Genomic DNA, 21,205 nt, shown 5'->3' with positions numbered 1-21,205 from the left:
CCCCCGCTATAGGAAGCGGTCAAGTCTAGCAAGGAAAGAAACAAGACCCCGTTAAGTTATAACAACACCCCACGTCGATCAAGGTCGACCACCTACCTGGCGCGTAGCCTGAAGAGTTTCCACGCTACGCTACCCCCAACCATCATGCGTCCCGCCAAGACGGAACCAACCCAAGCCAAACTTCTCTTCAAGTCCACCAGAGGAGTGTAACCAGATCCACCGATGGGTACACAAGGTGAGCCCTCAGCAACCCCGCGGTTATCGGAGTACCCCTCCGTCAGTCGGTAGTCCGGGGCACGGTGTGTGAGATTGGATCGTAAGTTTTGCGAGGGCCACTCCACCACAAGAGGAAAGCATGTAAACAGCAAATTTTAACCTCATCTATATAAAAGGTCGGGTGGCTCTCCACATACGCTTTCACAAATTTGAGCACCGCTGATGGTCACCTGGTACGCTTCTCCTTTTGTTCTTGATTGCCATTGACTACTCCATCACTCCGATATAGAGAATACAAAGGTCGAGTAGTCCGCAGCTTAGAACCTAGCAGCACCGATTCATGAAGTGGAATGTTGTATACGTGAAGAAGGGCAACGGCTCGCCACCAAAGATCTTTGGAGTACGGTATGAGGGCGATTGGATAGTGAGAGGTTGGTGCTGGTTAAAAGGCACCAACCACTCATTTTGCCGGTATAAACCGGCAAAACGGACTTGTTTCGATTTTCGGGGAAGTTTTAGCGTGATAAATCTTATCTGAGCGGTGGACAAGCTCATGCATTTCCTATCCGCAAATTAAGTCAACCACGATAAATCTTATCTCCTACCATCCGATTTGCCAAAAGCACAGTAGAACATGCACAACATTTAACGTATTCTTCCGAATAAAATATCATCTCCAAATTGAAAACCCCTCCTAATAAAATACGATTTCGCCAAGATTAACCTTAGTTACAAAACCCTCCAGATATTATCGATTACAGCCAGTGCCCTGCCTTCGGCCCTCACTTTCACTTTAGCGAAGAGCCCTACAACCAGCAAGCAAAAACATCAGCACTATGCCCAGTCAGCGCGTCCCCGAGAGTATTGCCGAGAAGAAAGAGGCCCTTGACTGGATTGACCGCTACGCCGACGGCGTTCTCTCACGAGCGTTCAGTCATTTTGCTGCTAAAAAGGGATGGAAGATCTCCGCGGCCCAGATCCGCTACTGGTACAAGAATCGTGAAGCCATCAGGCAAGCCTCGAGCGACCTATTACGGCTGAGGGGTGCCGGTGCTCGTCCTAGACTTGGTGAAATCGAGGACATGCTCTTCGACGAAATTGTTTACATGCGCTCCGAGCATCACAAGGTGTCGAGGCAGTGAATCCAGGCAGCTGCTGTCCACCACACCCGAACCGTGCTGAATGATGACTCTTTTGCTGCATCTGAGCGGTGGCTGAGCGCGTCTATGCATCGATACGGACTCTCCTTACGTCGCACGACCAATCCTACCACTTTAACCGATGTGGAACTTGTTCGACGTGCCGTCCGCTTCATGGCTTACCTCACCCACCTCAAGACACGGTTTAATTTGCCACGAACGGTACTCATGGATGAAACCGCTGTATAGTTCGAGGATCTTCGATGTGAAACGGTGGATTTTGTAGGCTCGCGTCATGTTGTGCTTCGTTCGACGGGGTTTGCGTCGGTGAGGGTCACTGCAGTGCTGGCCGTGTCTGCGGACAGAGCAAAATTGCCCTCGCTTGTCATTTGAAAAAAATGGCACTACCGGTACTACTGATATTAGTAGCTCGATAATAGACAAAATCGACGGAGTGCATGTAGTAACACAAAACAGGGTATGGGTTAACAGCACGCTGCTCAAACGATGGCTGGATCTTGTATTTCCGGGTGCTGATGGATCATTTGCCCGGCAAAGCTCTCGTTTGGGACAATATGAGCGCTCATATTTCGAAGGCGATCAAGGCGAGATGTGCAGCCAAAACGACTGACATGATTGATGTGCCTGGTGGCTGCACGCCATATCTGCAAGCTGGAGATATGGGCATTTACAAGTCTTTTAAAGACAGCATGGCACCTCTTATTAACGAATGGAAAACTTCCGACCGTGTAGAGTACACGCGTGGTGGCAGCCCACGCCCACCTTCCGTGAGGGAAGTAGCTGGCTGGGTCATGAAGGCGTGGTAGTGCGTACCAGACGATATGTTCCTTAAGTCTATAGGTGGTGGGGGTTTCAACAATGCTTACGAGAAATGGCACATAGCGAAACATGATGTCTATGGTGATTCGTTTTGTGCAAAGTGGATACTGCAGAATATGGTAGAGCCTAACCAAGAGGAAGGCGTTCAGCAAGACGACGCCAGTGATGGCGAGTTAGTTTGTGAATTATAATACCATCATAATATAGTACCCTTCGATTAGAATGACTACGAAATGTGGTATACTAATACTATTATACCTGTATATTATTCGGAAGAACCCGTTATTAGTACTAGTATTTAAAAAATAATAATAAAAAAATAAAGTGAAGCCCTGTGACGCGCTGCGCATCAGGACCTTGTACGTCTCCGCTGATGAAGCTAGCCATCCCCGAAGTCGATTTCTCCAGCCCCAATGCTGCAGAAGAGCTTCGTCGCGCCTGCACCGACGTGGGTTTCTTCTACCTCGTGAACCACGGCATATCTGACGCACTCAAGGCTCAAGTGTACAAGGAGATGGCTACATTCTTCAGCCAGCCTCTGGAGGAGAAGCAGAAGGTTCTGGCCAACAAATACATGCGCGGTTACACGCTAATGAACGAGGAGACACTTGACCCGTCAGTGCAGACCAGAGGAGACACCAAGGAAGGCTACTACATCTGTCGTCACGTTCCTTTGGACAGTGACGAGATGAAGTTGCCTCTCCATGGGCCCAACGTCTTCCCTGATAAGGCAAAGCTCCCTACATTCCAAGAGACAATGGAGACGTACCATGTAGCCATGTGCGAACTGGGCTTCAATGTAGCCAAACTCTTCGCTGACGCTGCTGGAGAGAAGGGGAAGTTTGACGGTCCAGGGATGTTCGACAAGCCCATGGCAGCCTTGAGGCTGCTGCATTACGCCCCCGAGAAGTCCGACGTGGACAACGGAGTGTTCGGGGCGGGGGCTCACACTGACTACGGTCTCATTACGTTGCTGTCCACGGACATGACTGGCGGCCTGCAGATCTTCCATGAGGACAAATGGGTCGATGTCCCACCGCGTGATGACGCATTTGTGGTGAATATCGGAGATATGGCCGAGAGATTCACCAACGGAATCTTCAAGTCGACGCTGCATCGAGTCGTCAATGTGTCGGGCAAGGAGCGCTACTCCGTCCCGTTCTTCTATGAGCCCAACTTCACGTGTCAGGTAGAGTGCTTTCCCAGCTGTGTGAGTGAAGAGAGCCCGGCCAAGTACCCTCCGACGACCAGTGGTCAGCACCTCGTGGACATGTACAAGCAAACGCATGCTTCGTTTCACCAATCGCCCACGGCTACAGAGAAGTTGGTGTAGGTGAAAATGGGCTCAAACACCTTACATTGAATTAAAAAAATGATGTCGAATGTGAACTTTAAAAATTGCTATATGTGCATTCTCATAGTTTTGTCAATTTGCAGTGGGAATGTGTTGTCTGGTGGAAGGTGAACGAAGACGACGAGGTGAGCGACGACCAATGCTGTCTGTGTTGCTGCTGCGGCCGACCGCGCAACTTCGTTCCAGCAAGTTTGATGAACAGCTCTAAAGCAGAACTTCACGGTCTTGCAACAGCGCATTCTTCCGTCACTTGTACACGCATTGCAGAAATCTGGTCGATACAGACGGCGAATGTCAACATGGCTACAATTCTGCAACACGCTGACACTAAAACTCGACACTGATGTTCATTGCAGGCAGGCTGGACAGCTCCGCGATGTTAGGCGATGCACCTTACTGACCCACCATCTACAACGATCTCTTGCGGTCTTCGAACGTTGTGTCCGTCTACTGCTAGCGAGGCCAAATATTGCTCAAATTCTCGACAGAAATGGCCTCACAGCGCTCCAGTTGGCAAGTTTTCGTCGCAGCTCAAGGTGAAATCATCGTGCTACTGGAAGCTCTTCAGGCGTACCTCCCATTTCTATGCAATCGTTATTCGGCTGAGAAGTAGGCCAGCTCTCTGCAGAACGCAGTCAGCTCCTCTCCTAGCGCTAGGAAACAAGATTTGTCCACGCGCAGTTCTTCCAGCAGAGCGAGGCGACAGATGCTGCGAGGGAGGCCGCGTAGGTCCCGGTTTTTCGTCAAAACAAGCCTCACAAGAGCCTCACATTCGCCAGCATTGTCTGGAAGTTCTTGCAGAGTGTTCTGTTGGGCGTCGAGATACGCTAATGACTTGTTGCTAAAGAGAGAGCTTGGTAGAGTTTTCAGTTTATTCGCTGCGATATCGAGTCGCTGAAGCCTCGGCAGACTCCCAACTTCTGGGGGTATTAAATGAAGTCGATTGCGACTAAGTTTCAAGTGCAGAAGCGTCTCTAGTCGTCCCCAGCCGCGTGATGGGAGGTACTCCAGTGCGTTATCGCTCAGATCAAGGTATTGGATGGCGGCAAGTGTAACTAGCGGGTTACTGGGGGTTATACCGACTTCGTTCGTGTCCTCCTCGTCGCTAGTACCCAATTTGTAGACACTTTCTGGTGCTTCTTCGTCTAGAATACTCTTCTCGCCAGGTCGCCACAGTCGAAGTCGGTTCTCAGCGTACGTCAGAGTAACCAGTGCTGTAAGGGAGCTGATCTGGGCCGGGAAGCACTCGATCCTGTTGCCTGTTAGCGATAAATTCTTGAGACCGGTGAGCTCTGCAAAGGAAGCAGGAAGTTTGTACAGTGCGTTGTACGATAATGATAGCACCTCCAGAGCGCCCAGCATTCCGAAATAATCGGGCAGTTCCCGCAGCATATTTCGTCCGAGGTTGCAGATTAGAAGTGCACTTAAGTTGCCGAATGCTTGAGGTAATTTACGGAGCTTGTTGCGACTTAACTCGAGTCGCGTGAGGCTGGTCAGACAGGGAAACGACTTGGGCAGTCTTTTCAGTGCGTTGTTGTGCATGTCCAGCACCTCAAGAGATTTCAACGCGCCGAATTCTCTTGGCAACTTCTTGAGTGCGTTTTCGTACATGCATAATCGACGTAGCGACCCGAGATTGCAGAAATTACCCAGAAGTGAGCTGAGCGCGTTGCAACTGAGATCCAGTTCCTCTAGACGCTGCAACTCATGGAATGACAGCGGTAAAGTCTCGAGCTTGTTGCCCGCGAGTGACAACCGTCTGTGGGTAATTGAATGGACGCACATGTAAGATGAAAGTGGATACAAAATTACTAGTAAAAGCTTACTCGAGAAGTATCAGACTACCGAAACTTGCCGGCAAATGTTTCAGTTTTGCATGTTCAAGGCGCAACTCTGTCAAGTGTGTAGCTCGTTCCAGCACCTCCGGAGGAAGAGCAAACAGATCGCAATCCCTCACCGCCAACTTCCCCGTGACTTCTGTATCCTTCAACGCGGCATCAAACTCTTTGAACGCCTTCGTTGATACGCCTGCACCCATGTTAGCTGAAGAATCTCGACAACAAAATGGCTACAGTTTAAAATGCCACCGACCAGCTACCGCCACCGAATACTATGTTTCACCACTTCGATGTATCCACCTTCGCATAAAAATTACTGGAGACCTGTGGTTATGGCTGCATCGCGTCGTGTGCTTCGCCTGCAGCGCTCCCCATTGCTCACAGCGCGTATCCAGAGTCTTGTCTCCATCAAACAGTCGCACGAGAACCGTTGCTTCTCGTCTGCAACGCAAGGCTTCTCGAACGTGCTCCAATTTGCCACCATCCAGCCATCGAATGGTCAATTGACACCCCAAGACTTCCGCTTCAAGGCTGCATTGGTGGTCAATACAGCGTCGAAATGCGGCCACGCTGGCCAATTGAAGCAGCTGCAGGCATTGCACGAGAAGTACAGCGAGCAGGGTCTTATAGTGGTCGCGGTACCGTCCAACGACTTCGCCGGTCAAGAACCTGGAAAGGTCGATGATATTTTGAAACGATATGCGGATTGTGGCGTCACATTCGCTATTGCCGAGAGGACGCCAGTGGCGGGGGATAAGGCCCACCCGTTCTTTAAGAAGATCGCAGACAAGTACAGTACATCGGTGGCGCCTACGTGGAACTTTGACAAGTTTCTGGTGGACCATCGAGGAGATATGAGGGCTGTGTTTCCCAACGACACTGAGCCGTTAGTGACGGAGGTTATTGCGGAGATTGAGGAGGTGCTGGAGGATCTGCCGCGGGGAATCGAACCTGGTCAGGAACTCGAGGACGAGTACGATTATGAAGAAGAAGACAGTGACGACGAGAGTGACGAAGAAGGTGAAGATGGAGAAGACAACAACCGACGATACAAGTAGTGCATGTTCCTCGCTGGACTGAAACACAAGTAAAAGATTTTTATGCTTGAGTATAAAGCTAATGGAAGGACTTGCGGAAGAAATCTTATGAAGTTTTATACCTTGGACAGAAGCTTTCTCCACTTTCGACACAAAGATTTTTGCTTATCCTACCAAAATTTGGCAGTGTGGGTTTTTGGATTCCCTGGGTCATTCTCGTGCGGATACGAATGTTCAGGACGAGGTGCAATTGTTAAAGAATGCCACTCTACGACTCTCCAATACACACAGGAAGCGTTAGAACTACATGCCCTGCTATTCGCTAGTCGCAGCTGTGTCACACGTTGGCTATGCGATGTATAGATACCAAAGTGGACTGAATATGGAGCGTGAAGGAGGAATACAAGCTATGTAAGAGCAAATTACCGGTTCATTTCGAAATGTAGTACTTGGATTTGACAACAACAAAGGATTTACTATCAGGCGTGATGAGATGCACATTTGTATTGGAGTCGATGCTCGTACGGCTTGAATACGAGGGAATTACGTTGAAAGCAGAGATTATCGCGGGCTTGGCGGAACGAGATGTTCGGCTGTCGAAACTATCGCTTTTCGCTGCACACAGCACGACGTAGCACGACAGACACGACGGCAGAGCCATGTGCTATGGGTGTTCATTGAACAATCAAGAAGGTTTCACTATGTGGTGGTCAATGGAAGTGACTGGCTTACGTGCTCTTCTTGAAAGGAGCATGTTCGTTCGTGCTACTCGCTACGTTCACTCACATTTATAAGAATGCTAAAAGCAGATCGAGGACATGACCATGACTGTGTTTATAACCTTGTCGGATGACACTGAAGGAAAACACTTTGGCTGGACTCGAGGTTTTGATGATGGGCGAATATCGGTAGAATTCCGGAACTCTCACCCAAGTGTCTACGACGGTTCTAATTTCGTTTAAATCTAGTCGACGTCAGCAGAAACTCTCGTGCAGAAGCCGGAGAACTCTTTGAGTTCTTCAAAGTACCACAATACGATGGTGGGAGGTGTACAGTTACAATCTGCAGTATTGCAGGGTCTATATTCGTGTCGATTACAGAGTTAATATGACGTCTTCTCTCTTCCTGTGACCCCGGTAAAGAGCCAATCGCTTGAGCGCAGATTCGAATCGTAAGCTCCGTCGTACGCGTCCGTTGTACCCAAGACTGCGTGAACGACTTCAGACGGCGCAGTGAGGTTGAACTCGGGCTGGTCTTCCACACATGACTTGTTCATCCTCTTCAGGTCGCCATTATTTTTCACGTACGAGACAAGCAGATCCAGTCCGCATGTATGATCGCCATCTACTACCAGAGCAGTGGAAGAAATCGTGTCGTGGACTGAATACTCGAACGTGATCAACTCCTTACTGTCCCCATCAAGAGCTTCCAGTAAGTACTCTGCGTACTTGTACGATGTCATGGGATCCAGCTTTCCGTTCAACAGTAAAACACTGGCTTGTGCAGGGATTCTGGCACTTGTGTTCCAGTACTCGTCATGTTCGTAGATGATGCCCTGGCCGACATAGTTACTCACGTTCAGTTCCTTGCACACCGTCGAGTTCTCCTTGGAGAACGCGCAGTATAAAGGCGTGTTCATGTACACTTCACTGTCCGAGATACGCGCGTCAGTAAACCGAGCTCGCATCTCTTCAATCGAAGGGGACGGCGATTCCCACATCTCGGAGAAGATGATGACATAATACAATAACGGCGAGTAAAAGGCATCGTCCTGACTGGAATAAACTATCTCTGCGTTGAGAATCGAGATGAAATACGTCAACACTTGAGCGTCTTCGGGAGTGCAGCGATTCAAGCGGTACACGACCGGAGGGATGAGCTTCCGCAACGTTGATCGCCCCAACAATGCACTCAATGCTCCTCGTAGGATCAGCGACGGTGGTTCGTACCGTAAGTCACTTGTGACATCGTTCATGAGCGAAGCACACGTCGAATTAGGGTCATTGTCGAACGCTGCAAGGACATCCTGGAGCGTGTTCTGAAGCCCTCTGGGCTCGAAACGAGCAGCACATTCGTTGTTGTGCTCACAGAGCGCGAGGAATCTGTCTCCGATGTCACCAAAGTCGATGTTCCAGGTCGAAAAATACTCAAACTTGTCTGCTGGAGCTCCAGATGAAGTCGCAATACTGTCGACAACATATCCCGTGACTGTCGGAGGGTCGAGATGAATGAGGCGTTCTACTAGCGCAGTACCGTAACTCACGCCGTATACAGTAGTGTTGGCTCCGTTCGTGAAGTCGGCAATGAACGTGGCGAGATCTGTAGCTGCACTGGTTACCGAGAAAGAGGCCAGATCTCCATACTTGAACTGCAAGTCTTGTGCACACGCAGGCACTTCAAAGGGGTCGATTTTTGAGCCCTCGGGTGAACCGGTAGTCATCGTTTGAGCCGCCACACAGTCTAGAAACGTACTGCGACCTGTGCCTCGATGGTCCATCGTGTATACGTTGACTGCACCGTCAAGCTGTTGATGCAGATCAATCATCAAAGACTCCATCGCAGTGGACGAGTCGCCAGGTCCGCCTTGAAGAACCCAAACATTCGTGGCGCTCTCGATATCTCCATCCACTGCGAGCATGCGCTTCACGAAAATCTCGATAGTCTTTTCACTTGCTTCGGAGGCATCACAGATACCAGGGTAGCACAGTGGTGCATTGTACATAGCACACTCAGCCACCAGGTCTCCGGTACTTCCTTCATCCGAAAAAGTTAAGTCAGAGCAGACGTACCAGCCATTCAGGCGGGTCTTCAACGCTGTTGCGACTTGAGTTAGTGACACTACAGCGATAAGTTTGATGAGTCTCATGAGGGTCTGCAACAAGTCATAGACGTCGGAGATCTCGCCAATTTCAAAGTGGAAGAAAGGGGGCATCATGGGATCATGAAGTGGCTAAGCGATGTAAGCTTCTTTTAGATGTTCCAAGGGGGCATTACTAAGGTGAAGAGTTCTGGATACTTGGCATTTAGAGTCGATAGCATGTCGTCTTTCCATCGAATAAACCATGTTCCAATCGACGCGGAGGAAGAAAAAAAGAAAACCTTAGCCGGCGCGTGATTTTTAAAGTGATGCGATGGCTGAGGGCATACGTTTCGTCGAGAATCATCGCATATTCCACTCACCCGACATGTTTTAGCTAGCCGTTGGTCTGTCTGCCTATTATCGCCCGAGAAAGGCATGTCGTTTGCTTCTCCATATTTCTAGTCTCCCTGTCAGACATCAATATGGCGTTGCTCACTGCGAAAGGATTGTTGCGCTTCGTGAGCGCTGTCGTGGGTCTCCTGCTCTTCATCGTGGCATGCGCGGGCTTCAACACGCTGAGGCTGTCGGTCTCGTCGGCGGACACTCAAGCGCAGTTCGGCTGTCTCTGCTTCTTAGGCGTCTGCTTCGGATTTCTACTGGCCTTCGGTGAGTCCAAGTGGGAAATCTTCTTCTTCTTCTTCGGCTTCATGCGGTACCGACTCGGTCGTGCCTGCATCTTCGCCGTTAGCGGCATCATGACCGCGATTTTGGGCAAGACTCGAAACCAGCAATGCGACTGCAACGATAGCCTCCTCATTATCATCGAAGGTGTGGCGCTCATTGTCATGGCGATACTACAGATCCTCGCTATCTTCATCTTCGGCAACAACAGCGCGCCACGCTGCAACACTGAGACCATCCGTATTCCTGTTGCAACATTGCCAATCACCGTCACGGACCCACAAATACCGAAAGAGGCGGTGCCGTTCCACGCCATCGTGCAGCCAATTTCGAAAGAGTCGCTGCAAACGCCGTCGCTACCAGCTTCTACAACGTCCCAAGGAGACAGCAACTTGCCGTCATGGATGAATGCGTCGTAGGAAGAAGGGCTACGTTGAAGTAATATTTCATTCGAACTCACACCTACATTTGTAATAATACGATACTCCCTTTCATTTTGGTATTGAAAAAATTTCAGCAGGACTCCCGGGAAACATGAGCGATCTACCCGAGGACTTCCACGCGCTCCTTCGACGTCTTGATGCTATTTCGCTGGTGCGTTAGGCCCACCTTGATCCTCTTTACCAGCCCCCGTGCTCATGGTTTCTACAACTCCATATCAACGTCAGTAAATACACTTATAAACACTCTCTTTTGCGCTGAAACAACAGGAAGAATGCCCGGAAACGACGCCCTACGCGTCCCACTACCGCATGATCGAGGTCCTACAGAAGCTACGGTCTACGTCTCTGCCTCCAGAGGTGTGTGGGAGTCTCTAAGCGCTTCAGAATTTACCACAACACTAAAAGTGTATCATTTTTCCTTCAGGAAGACGCCATTGCAGCCGCCAAACTCGGTGCCACATTCCTAACAGTAGAAGAGCCACACAGTACGTAGCATTTATCTTATTAAGCATAATTTGTCCCCGTAATTAACGCCTTGATCTGTGTGCTAGACGCCCAGCCGGCACTGGAAGAGGCCGCGAACTTCTTCTTTCCAGAGCTGGTAACCTTCACGACAGCGATCACGTCAGATGACGGCCAATCGGAGGCAGGCAAGGACGTCCCCAGCGTACTCAAGCAGTTGCCGAGCGTGGAGATGAAGAACGAGCACCAGGAGCTCGTCGTGTACGTGGCAGAGCTGCTGAACCAGCTTGGAGTTCTCTGGTCGAACAGGTCGAGGCTGCTGAGAGCGCTGTGCTATCTGACGTCAAGCCAAAGGCTGAGTGCGACGTATCAGGACCATCAGGACGACGCGCTGGCAGCGACACAGACGCAGACGCACTTTTACTTGGCCCAAGTATATGGGGGTTTGGGTCTGGCGGACGAGTCGGCCACGTTCTGCTTGTCCACATTGGAGCTGCAACTATTGCAGTGTGTGGACGATGCGCAGAAGGGAGAGACGTTGAGGTTCGCAGGGGCGTACGAGTGGGTCCGCAATGCTCTGAAGCTCGTGGAGTTCTATCTGGACACCGACAACCCCCGAGACGCGGCGACGTGTCTGAAGGCGAGTGAATATATGCTGCTGCATCATGGAGAGAAGGACGAGGAAGACCAAAAGCTGCTGACTGCTGAGATCTACGCGACGTGGAGTCGCCTGCACGTGACGACGCTGCGTCTAGCAGGCTTGAGGAGGGAAGGGTTTGACGTTGATGAGGGGGATACAGTCCTGCCTCGACCCAGCAGCATGGAAGCGACGTTAGCGACGTTAGAGCAGACACAAGAGAGCTTTGACATGACGTTTGTTCCGCCGTCCAGTGTGGAGTCCTTCGACCACGCGCGCGACGTGTTCAAGATGGGGCTACGCGCGTGCACGCAAGCTCGACAAGTGTTCGTCCTGGACGGCTTCGTGACGCAACACGTGCGTCTCTTACAGCGAGAAAGCGCCTTGTACCGGCGCCTTCTCCCGTTCGAAGACGCCCGAGGACGTCGTGTGGCCATGCAGAGACGACGTCTCGCTCTACTGACGCCGATGCTGGGCGATACGCTGAACGAACGCGCCTTTACGGACCTGTTGCAAGAACTGTACTTCGAGTGCGCCGAGATCAACGCCGACGTCTTCGAGTTGAAGGAGGCGGGAGACAGAGCCATGGCGTACCTAGTCAAGGCGGTGCAGTGCTACCAGCAGTTCCTACTGCTCTACTACCCGTCAACCAGCACGGACAACGCAGCTGAAGATCCAGTCCGAGTTGGTGTGCTGCGTGGAGGGAAGGAGGTGTGTCTCCCTCCAGGGGACGCTCTGTCTCCCAACGAGTTCCGGACCTTGTTACTTGGCTACTTCGGACTTGCTCATGCCTGCGGGAAGATCTCGTTGCCGTCCGACACGGCCAAGACCGTAGGGTATTGGCGACAGAGTCTCGCGTATCACGAGGCGGTGACGGAGCTCGTGCGCAAGTACGAGACCAAGCACCACGGAGAGCAAGGCCAGGAGCTCCGTCGCAGCTTCCAGTCCGAGCTGCAAATCTGTCGAGAAATGGCGGAACTGCTGCCGGAGAAAATCAACCAGCTCGTGTACAACGGCAAGGCTCTCTAACGTGTACTTGTACTTACATGAGCATGCCCCTCTTAGCTGCTGTCTCACCTGTGTTTTAAATGTCTTTGATGATGGAGTTGGAGGCCTCGTCAATGTGGAAGCCTGCTTTGGTGAACGCCGCAGACTCGTAGAACTCGCTCAGGTCGTAGATGCCCACAGACTTAGCCTTGGACAGCAGATCGTCTCGAAGAACTGTCAGCGCTGTCTCCTTGTGACTGCGCTGGCCTGCCTGGACATTCGTCTGCATGCGCAGTTGCTGGTAGGCGTGCGCAGACTTGAACAACTCGTGCAGCACGTGAAGCAGCAGCACGTTATTGTCCTGACGATACGTCAAGTACGGTCGGAAGAGACGTCGCCATTGCCGCTTGAAGGTGAACTTCTGGGCGTCACACAGACTCTCGGTCAGCACTCGGATAGCCAGCGCCAAGTCTTCATCGCCCACCGTGTCGCGCAGGTGCATGCGAGCGTGAGCTTCGGCCATGCGGAAGAGCGACTCCAAGTGTCGCACAGCCACGGGAACAGCGCCCGTGTGCTGCGACGCACGTCGAAGCTGCGCGTAGAACGCTTCTATTTTGCCTGTGTCCAGTCCGCTCGCGAGCACCGGATTCACGAACGTCCGAGCGTACAAAATGTACTTGCGCAGTAGCTCCTGGTCCAGTGTCATGCTCGCATCACTGTCGCCCACTTGCATGGACTGCGTCATGGCACTGAGTTCATCTTCCTCGTCGGCGGTCTCTTCTTCGTCGTCGTCTTCCGGCCTTTTCTTCTTCGAGTTACTGCGCATGTGACTGGAGACTACAAAATCTGCTAGCCGTTCGTCATCCACAGGGTCCACTTTATCCTGCAGGACACAGAGCAGGTCGAAACGCTGCAGGATCGGGTCGGTGAGCTCCACATTCTCCGCGAACGTCCGCGCAGCGTTGTACCGACCGCCAATAGGATTCGCCGCTGCAATGACCGAGCAACGAGCCTGCAGCGACGTGACGATACCGGCCTTTGACACCGAGATACTCTGCTGCTCCATGGCTTCGTGAATACTCGTGCGGTCCTGCTCGTTCATCTTGTCGAACTCATCGATCAGACACACGCCCTTGTCTGCCAGCACCAACGCTCCGCCCTGCAGTACCCACTCCTTCGTGAAGGGATCGCGAGACACACCAGCCGTCAGACCCACAGCTGAAGCACCTTTGCCTGTCGAGTACACTGCACGAGGAGCCGTCTGCTTGGCGAACTTGAGAAACTGCGACTTGGCTGTACCGGGGTCTCCCACCATCAGCACGTTCAGGTCGCCACGCACGCGCGAGTTCTTGATGAACTTGGGTTTACCGCCAAACAAGGCCAGTGCCAACGCCGTCTTGACTTGCTGATGGCCGTAGATGGACGGCGCGATGCTGTTGATGATCCTTTGCGCAATATCCGGCTGCTTCGCCAGTCGCAAGATCTGCTTCTTGTCTTCTGCAGTGAGCAACTGACTACCCAGCACATCCGCACGACGCTCGACGTGGTTGGCCTCGATCACAGTACGGAAGACAGGGAAGCCGTCGCGTAAGTTGAGCGTCGGGTCTGGCGTGTTGGTGTAGATGCCGGTCACTGCGATCTCGTCTCCAGGTCGCGCCTTGTCGATGAGGTCTCCCACCAGCACCACGTCCTTCGAGCGAGGCACACGACCTGGAGGCACACTGCCAGGTGATTCCTGCAGCGTGATCTTCTGGAAATTACGATACACGGTCTGCTCGCTGTTAACGGGGAAGTGGCCGCGGAACTGACACTCGGGACAGGCGTTGAGCTTGACTTCCTGCTGACTCTGCTGCGTGAACGGACCCAGCACGGCGCCACAGCCAGGGCAGTTGACTTTGACCAGCTGCAGCTGCGGGAACACTGATGTACGTCTCGTCACCACGCCTGAGACTTTGATCAAGAAGTTCAGGTGCGCAGTACGCAAGTCGCGCAGTCGCTCCGTGCCCGGCAGATCCAGAATACGCACGTAGATCTGTTGGTGGATGGTCGCGTAGTACGGGAACAGGGCGAGCACCACGTCCTGCGCCACCTCGTCCAAGATGGCCAGCATGTCCTTGGGGGCTTCCACCAGCCACGCGGCCACCATCGACATGCTGTGGATCACGTCGCCGATCTCGATCTCCAACGACTGCTCGTTACGCTGCGCCATCTGCACGATCTTCTCGTGATACACCAGTCTCCCTCTGCCGTCCAAGAAGGAGTTCAGGAAGTTACGGAACCTTCTCTTGATCTCGTTTCTTGGGGTCTCGGTGGCGATCCACTCGCGTAGAGGCACGTCGAAGTGCTCCAAGTTGATGAAATCTTCGTTGCCCTCGTCTGCTGTGCCGCCCAAGTCTGCGTCTCCATCCTGTCGTCGTCGGAATCGCCGTCTGTGGGTATCGTCGTGCTCCATTTCCTGGTCTTCTTGGAGCACTTGGGCGATGCGTCCATTACGTGCGTCTCGGCGGTTCAGCTCGTCCTCGACGGCTCTGCGTGTGTCCCGATCCATGTCATCATACTGTCTCGTGTCAAGCATGGCAGTGTCGTAGCGATCCAGTGTCTCCATGCGGCGGTAGTCCCTGTATAATAAAGAACAATGAAATGAGACGGTATCCTTAAGAAACGCGACCTTCCAGCGCCCTACATCTCTGCGTTCTCGCCCAGATCTTCTCCATCCGCGTCGTCATCCAGTTCGTCTTCACTAAAGTAGTATCTCTCCCGCTCCTGGATGTCCAGCTCGTCTACGATCTCCTCGTCCAGCTCCTCGGCCTGCTCTCCATAGTCGTCATCTCCCTGCGCCTCCTCCCGCTCCATATCCCCCCACGACAAAGTCATCTACGTCGTCTGCGTCATCTCCATTCGCGATCTGACTCAGTGTTGGCGACGCGGGGGCGTTGGAAGGAGTCGATGAAGGAGCGTCACCGCGGCGCAGGCGACGCCGTTTGCGTCCACGACTGTCATCGTTGTCGCTGTCTGCCTCGCTGTCCTCGAGGCCGTTGGCGAGCGAAGCAGTGGTATTGTATGCGCCAGGTGTAGGAGAAGCTGATGCCACCGGAGCGGGGGTCTGCAGGTTTGTAGAGCCGGTGTTAGAAGGCGAAGCCGGAGGAGACGCGTCGCCCGGGGTGTCCATTTTCGGATCGAAGTGAATAATGCGAGTTCCCGCCAAAAATGATGTGATGCAATTGGCTCCAAGCATGAAGCTGTGGGATTGGTTGATAAAGAAAAATGTATTTTCTATTCCTTTTGTGCCGCTGTACAAGTACCTAGCGAAATACTGTCTGTCTTCTTGGTGAAGCTAATCCACATTATTAAGAAGAGCTAAGTAAATATGTACAGATTATAGCTTCAAATCCGCCTCCTCAATAGGGCGGCTTCAAATTTTAAAATGTATGTTTGCTCACTTTGTTTAAATATTTTTATACAGTTTTTTTAGAACATATATTAAAAAAAGCTAATGGATCGAGATATTTTGATTGCATGTTCTTAATTATTATTTTTTAACCCCCCCGTTACTAAGGCTTGAAAGTACAAGTGATCTCTACTCTATTCGATGGTATGCTGATCACGTATTTACTCAACGAATTTCATGGATGCCCATTGCTGACCACTCAACTAGGAGAAGTCAGATTTGTCGAGAAGGAATCATCAGTCCATCAAGTCATTTGTCGGAATCATCCACCCTTCGTGAGCGATCCATTTCTAGTAGGAGCTGCCAAGTGCCCAAGCAGCGTTACCTCGCTTGTCTATAAAGATGTCAGATTTTTCTCTTCTTTCTCGGTTATTTCCTACATAGATCCAGCACACAATAGTTAGTTCAGTCTCAATACTTAATCGTATTTCAACAATAAACTGTAATAGCTCACCTCCAATGCGAGTTTTATTTATGTCTTCATCACGTAGCCAATGTTGGAGTATCTTTTAAATACTGGACCAACTACTGAAAGTAAGGGGTTGTTCCCCCGTATTGATACAGCAGGCGAACACCCTGAAAATAAATTATTTATATGACGGTGGAACTTTCCCGCCAAAATGTTGGAGAACTCGTACGCTTCACATTTGATCGTTTCACTGTATCGCCAATGCCGCTCTATCTTCGCTACAATCGCTAGGCATCCTTATAACCAATCCAAAGAATGATACTTGTTTCTCGATGCGTCTTGTTGGCCTCCTCGTGGCCCCATCGTCGAGTCTGGTAAACGTAAAGACACCTTGTCTTAGGTAAGGCTACAAGCGGTATAACCCAGCTTGAAGAGCCTATTTAAGGTCGGAGTGGGTACTGCGCTTGCTTTGAGGAAGAGCCGTTCACCATTTGGAGACTTCGCCCGCCACCTTGAGACCGTTACAAATGCGTCCTGACCTCCGTTATTATCTGTCAAAAAAAGGTTTCAATTTTGTTATAGAAAAGTTGCCTATTGGTGATTAATTGTTATATTATGCAGACATTATCATTAGCTCTTTGCACGTTAAGGCTCTTTACAATTTGCGGCTAGTGCTATTAGCTTTGCTAGTCTGGGAGGCCCTGTAACATCCTTCTTTTGACAGCCTAAATGCACTAATCAAAATTTAATCCAATCGTCTTCGTCCATGACAGCTGTAAAAGATCCAAGCGGCCCTCTAAAAGCACATGAAATAAGTGGTTTAACTCTTTCAGTACCACTTATTTTTAACTCTTTCAGTACTACTTTTTTATAACTCTTTGAGTACCACTTATTTTTAACTCTTTCAGTACCTGTTAACTCTTTTAATATTAGTTAAAACGATATCACTATTTTTTTAAGATTGCTTAATCGATTTTAATCCACCACTCACGTGTTGTAAAAGATTAACAATTAGCTGAAATATTATCAATCATAATGAGCCTGAGATCCGCGTTCAGGAATCGATAGTAGCACGATTTTTAGCCAAACTCCTATATTAGAGCATAGCAAAATTAATACTCTAGCGATTCGGGGGATAGCACTACTATACTAGTAGTACTATACGGCCAACTATTGATTGTCGACCACCCAAAATCATCCTCTTTAGCAAATTTGGCCCATGTAGGACAACGAAAGCAGCGGCCATCTAAGCGACACGGGGCTAGGCTAAAACAGAAGAATTAAAACGCTTAACATGCAGGCAATCTGCAAATGCTGGTCCAGAGGTCGCTATCCACCAGAAGGTAATGATAATAGTAGTAGTAGCTATACTTTTATTAGAATCATATATCAAAAGTAGCTCCAAATTTCAGAAGCTAGCGAAATTTTTACATATTAAAATCTTAGATTTGAAAAATATCAGACCTTTATAATATTCTACTGCTTAATACGTTTCTTGACACCTTACCCTCTCTTGAGTCCAGAGTATGTCTCCGTCAGGTTCTAGAAGTGACGGCAGGTTTCAATACCGACGAGTATTTGCTTTGGTGCTTCACTGTGGCACAGGCAAAGCGGATCCAGATGGTAAACCGCAAACGGTTGCAGCGTGAAGTCGATAGAGCGAAATCAGGGTATTTGTTGCTGTTCCCTGCCAATAGCTCGTCCACATCGTGCGCTACAAACCTGCAAACGGAAACGCTAGATTAACGCGCTCAGCAGTGCCTACGGAACACATCAACCTTGCCGTCACTCTCACAATTGCCCTGGAGCTGCATATCCCCGGGTACCTGGGCCCGGTTCCCCAAATTATAATGCGAACGTCCATTGGAAGGAGTAACCTTTGTCATTTGATGACTCAATCCGGAGTCTCCTTTACTACTACATTAGAATGTACATAACTTAACCCCTCTAGCCCCGCCGCCTGTATTCTACAGGATATAAATTTTCGTATCCTGTATTCTAGAGGATAACAAAAAGGCCATTTTCCTCATTACAAAACGTAAGTGTTTCCATACAAACTTCAAGTGTCCACTGAAATTTAAAGTTTTAGAATCACGTTGCTAACCTCGGGTCAATAATTCGTGGCTACGACTTTTTCGAGATTTAGGAAGAGCGAGCGGCGCGCAAATTTCGCGCCATTTGCGAATCGGACGGACATCAGCAAGAACGGCCTCATGCCAAAGCGGAGGCAAATCCGGCCAATAACTTGGGGCAAGCTCTGGACGAAGCTAAAAAGGTTAGGATGGCAATTCGAGCGACCTAAAGGGCTATCCAGCCAAAACCGATACTTCACGCCAGAAGGCTGGTCAAGAAGACCAAACGCTACGCATCTTGTCGACTACTTCGATGGGCCAGATGAAGTATGGAAGCATTTACCCGTGAAAGGTATGTCGATTGGATGGTACTGACCTACAATCTAGTGGCTAATATCCAAACGTTTTGTATGATGAGGTTCCTCCTGCCAAGCGATCCGCATCTGCATCGGCGCCTGTTGAGAAGCAGCTGAACATGGAACCTGCTGCATCAACTACAAAACCTCCGACCAAGGCTCAGTCAACCTCCCGGGCCAAACCAGCGGAGGCTCAGACCAAGTCTCCGGCGAAGGCACTAGCCAAACCTCCACGCAAAGCCCCAGCTAAGACGTCGTGCAAATCGTCTACGACGGTTTCAGGCCAGGCGCCGCCCAGGTCACTTGGCAAGACCTCATCCACGCCGCCGCCCAAGGCTCCAACCAAAACTCCATCAGTGACGCCGCCCAAGTCACCGGCCACGACCCCATCCACGACACCGGCTAAGGCTCAGGCCAAGCAATCACCAGCACCTACAAAAAAACGAGCCAGGAAGTCCACCGCTCCAACTATTGAACCAACGTCATCGACGCCACCGAGACCGACTCATGTAGCCGCAGCGACAAATCTGGTGGATTTATCGACGGGTGACGACAGAATGGAGTCTGGAGACGAAGACGACTTTGTATTGGAGGATGGCGACTATTCTGACGCGGAGGCGGCCAGCGAGCGTTCTGCAAGTGATGCTAGTGATCCCGAGGAAACAAGTGATGAAGAAGATGCGGTGGATTTGTCGGTGGGTACGCCCTTTGACAGAATGAGCAAGGAGGACCTGAGCGAGTATGCGAAGACGGGCTGGACAACATACTTCGAAGCCGAAAGTAAGTATAATCCTGTACGGTACAGGTTTGCATTCATCAAACTCTTTGTGTGATCCGCTAACTTTGAAAACTGTGTGCTGAATGCAGGCAGCTCTCTCGATTTGCCTTCGGCAAGTCTGACCAACTGCACAGCAGCTCCAACTGAGATCGCGCAAGCACTCGGGTGTAATATGGAAGGACTCTTCTTCCTCTTTCTCCCCAAGGAGATGTTGATATCCATAGCAAAGGAGTCCAATCGCTATCAGCGCCAGTTCCGGTCCCAAGCTATTGAATCGATCATGATTCGCCAGCGCCGCATGAAGGAGAGACGCCCCGAATACAAAATGAAGACTCTGCAACAAGTGAAGAAGGAGCTAGACGCATTCAAGCCTATCCAGCCGCATGAACTGGTGCATTTCATTGGTCTACTATGTGCAAGAACATTATGCCCGCATCGCGAGAAGCTAGCAAAACACTGGGCAGTCGATGCACAGGGCGCGGTACCAAAAGGCACCTTCGGACGTTTCATGTATAGAAAACGCTTCGAAGAAATTGTGCGGTTCATGCACTTTAGCAACAACAACGACGCCTCTGCAAAGCAATACAAGACTTGGAAGATCAAGCCCATTGCCGATACAATCAATAAGACGTTCAAGTTAGACATGAGTGTTGGACAGCGCATTGCATTTGATGAAGGTATGATACCCATGAAGAGCAAGTACAACCCCATGCGGCAATACCTTCGTGCCAAGCCCCATCCATGGGGTACCAAGTGCTACTTGACGTGCGACGCTGCAACGGTTTACTGCTACAGGTATGTCAGAGAGAATCTATATATTCTACAGGTTAGCGTCTAACAAGTTGTGATTGTTATCCTGTGCAGGGCTGAAATCTATCAAGGGCGGCTGACGAGTGTTAGTGCTGATCTGAACCAGGGACCAAACGCGGTAATTCGCAACCTTGATGATGTGCTCGACGGACTGCCGAAAAAACGACTCGTCATTACGGATCGGTTCTACTCGAGCGTGCTGCTGTCTTCGATTCTCCTACAACGGGGTCTTTATCACGTGGGCACCATTCAGACGAACCGGCGCGGATATTGCAACACGATTCCATACAAGCAAGGCAAGAGTCATCGACCAAAAGAGCCAGACGGTTTACAACTGGCTCGTCATGATAATCGAGTGCAATCTTCCGTTCGGTCCTGTGAGAATGACACCGTCACAAAGTACACGGTGATGAAGCCAATGTGTGTCGAGACCCTTCTTAAGTACGCGGACTTAGTGACGTAGAAGGTCGAGGCTACGCTGAGAGAGGTGCTCCCCACCAAGTTTGGCATCGTCATCGACGGCTCCACGTTTACGTCGGAGCATTTTGTCGCGGTATTTGAGCACGATGGCCGAGCAGAAAAAGTTCTTCTGACGATGGCTCCTATTGTCGACGACACTACCGCAGATCATACAGCGGACAGCCACGTCCCTTTCTTAGAGAGTGCCCTCTCGTTTTACAAGCGAGACATTAACAGCATCGCTTATCTCGTTGGAGACAACTGTTCCGTCAACACCAGATTGGCTGACCTGCTGAGCGTCCCGTTTATTGGCTGCGCAAGCCATCGCTTGAACTTGGCGGTCAATTTGTTTCTTGCTGAGTACGAGCACCAACTGGATCAAATTCAGCAACTTATGCGAAAGCTACGCGGACTCAACAAGGCGGCAAAACTATGGTAA

At 50.6% G+C, this 21,205-nt stretch overlaps 4 protein-coding genes across 4 annotated transcripts; 1 reads left to right on the top strand and 3 right to left on the bottom strand.

The window, feature by feature from the left end:
• Positions 1–4,143: 4,143 nt before the first annotated feature.
• On the bottom strand, positions 4,144–5,587 carry PITG_11816 (uncharacterized protein; the record flags this gene model as incomplete). Its single annotated transcript, XM_002901262.1, has 2 exons — positions 4,144–5,308; positions 5,376–5,587. 2 exons carry the CDS (start codon positions 5,585–5,587, stop codon positions 4,144–4,146), a joined length of 1,377 nt encoding a protein of 458 aa, XP_002901308.1.
• Positions 5,588–7,644: 2,057 nt separating this feature from the next.
• On the bottom strand, positions 7,645–9,290 carry PITG_11815 (serine protease family S33, putative; the record flags this gene model as incomplete). Its single annotated transcript, XM_002901261.1, has 2 exons — positions 7,645–7,678; positions 7,732–9,290. 2 exons carry the CDS (start codon positions 9,288–9,290, stop codon positions 7,645–7,647), a joined length of 1,593 nt encoding a protein of 530 aa, XP_002901307.1.
• A 1,149-nt stretch (positions 9,291–10,439) lies between these two features.
• On the top strand, positions 10,440–12,476 carry PITG_11813 (uncharacterized protein; the record flags this gene model as incomplete). Its single annotated transcript, XM_002901260.1, has 5 exons — positions 10,440–10,499; positions 10,616–10,705; positions 10,773–10,833; positions 10,900–10,949; positions 11,061–12,476. 5 exons carry the CDS (start codon positions 10,440–10,442, stop codon positions 12,474–12,476), a joined length of 1,677 nt encoding a protein of 558 aa, XP_002901306.1.
• A 55-nt stretch (positions 12,477–12,531) lies between these two features.
• Positions 12,532–15,603, bottom strand: PITG_11812 (DNA replication licensing factor Mcm2, putative; the record flags this gene model as incomplete). Its single annotated transcript, XM_002901259.1, has 3 exons — positions 12,532–15,052; positions 15,118–15,266; positions 15,313–15,603. 3 exons carry the CDS (start codon positions 15,601–15,603, stop codon positions 12,532–12,534), a joined length of 2,961 nt encoding a protein of 986 aa, XP_002901305.1.
• Between the last annotated feature and the right edge of the window lie 5,602 nt (positions 15,604–21,205).

Source organism: Phytophthora infestans, genomic scaffold (assembly GCF_000142945.1).
Source record: "Phytophthora infestans T30-4 supercont1.21 genomic scaffold, whole genome shotgun sequence".
Taxonomy (NCBI): Eukaryota; Oomycota; class Peronosporomycetes; order Peronosporales; family Peronosporaceae; genus Phytophthora; species Phytophthora infestans.
This window is presented reverse-complemented; position numbering and strand designations above follow the sequence as displayed.